We start from the raw sequence: 1341 nt of genomic DNA, 5'->3' as shown, positions 1-1341 counted from the left end.
CGCATTACTAGATCAGCAGAGAGACAAGAGTTAATTTTTACTGAGCGCAATTCTCACTCGTCGTCAGAAATAATATAGAGATTGTCCAAACGAAGAAATATGTTTCATAGGGACTAAGACGGAGGAGGGACGGAGGTCACACCGCAAGGGTAACAAATTGAGCGGAAGGGGGGAAGCATGGCAAAGACCAGGAGTATAAACGGTCTCACACTCACCTAAAACTCGGTATCGCGAATATAGTTGTTGTGGCGGCAGGTACTGAAAGAAGATTGTAACGTATAAGCACCATAATAGGATGTTGTAAAGTCATAATCGATGTTTTATCGTATAACCAACTAACTAACCATACTGTACAAGCACTGTATTTGTTTATTTTTGAAAATAAATAAAAAAATGTTTTGGAAAAAAAAAAAAGATCATACTCATGTGGTAGTCTTGTGGTATGTAGTTTAGGAGAATTAAACCTGCTGAACCCGCTGATCTGTGTATTTTAAATTAGAGATGTAAAATTTTATAAAGGTTTGTGCAGATTAAGTATCACATACTATGCTTTTCAATTTGGCTGCATTTTCTTTATTTGTTTTTATTAAGAACGTAAGAAAAGCACTTTGACATGTACAGCTAGATGACACATTCTGAATCCAGCCGTTCCCTCTTCAAGCTCGAGATACAAATTTTAAAATAATTGGCTTCTTGGGCTGCATGAAACCTTGAGTGCTCAACTCCATAGGGATCTATACACAGTAGAAAAATAAAAAACATATTGTAAGCACCACAAAACAAATCCAGTAAAACAACATAGATTTGGCAATAAAGGATATTTGTTTAAAATCATTATAACTGAATGTTCCTGTTTATTATTTATTACTTTCATTTAGAGGGTTAGTCACAAAGCTGTCGAAGGCAGCCAAGTGAATAACCGAGCCGAAATGAACAGAGCCGAACAACGTTCGGCTACTCACTTCGGCTCAGTACGGCTGATTTCAGCCATACATCGGCTCTGTATGGATGCCTTCGGTCAGCCGAACCGAACATGCTCAGCAGAAGGATCTGAAAAGGCTGAGTCGAGGCTTCGGCAGCTCACTCACTGCCGTTCTCCCTTGTTGTCACAGGGGCCGAATGGCAGTGAGTGAATAGCTGAGAGGCATTCGGCTCAGCTATTCTGCTCGTCAACTCTGAGGTAGCGAGCAGAATAGAAAAAAAAAGTAAAAGAATGAAAAAAAAAGTTTAAACATTTTTCACTTTTTTTTTTTTTAAATAGGAAAATTTAAAAAAAGAAAATGAGAAAGAAAATAATTAAAAAATTAAAGAAAAGAAAAAATTATTTAAAAAAACCCGCTG

The 1341-nt window shown here is 37.1% G+C and overlaps 1 protein-coding gene across 1 annotated transcript in view; it reads right to left on the bottom strand.

Annotated features, from left to right (window-relative positions):
- Positions 1 to 648: 648 nt before the first annotated feature.
- Positions 649 to 1341, bottom strand: part of LOC108790580 (cytochrome P450 3A9-like) — a 36804-nt gene continuing 36111 nt past the window's right edge. The window contains exon 13 of the mRNA XM_018560881.1: positions 649 to 734. Within this exon, the coding sequence (XP_018416383.1) occupies positions 657 to 734 (78 nt within the window). The 3' untranslated portion in view covers positions 649 to 656. The remainder of the gene's footprint in view (positions 735 to 1341) is intronic.

Source organism: Nanorana parkeri, unplaced genomic scaffold (assembly GCF_000935625.1).
Source record: "Nanorana parkeri isolate BGI_ZX_2015 unplaced genomic scaffold, ASM93562v1 scaffold483, whole genome shotgun sequence".
NCBI classification, from domain to species: Eukaryota; Metazoa; Chordata; class Amphibia; order Anura; family Dicroglossidae; genus Nanorana; species Nanorana parkeri.
This window is presented reverse-complemented; position numbering and strand designations above follow the sequence as displayed.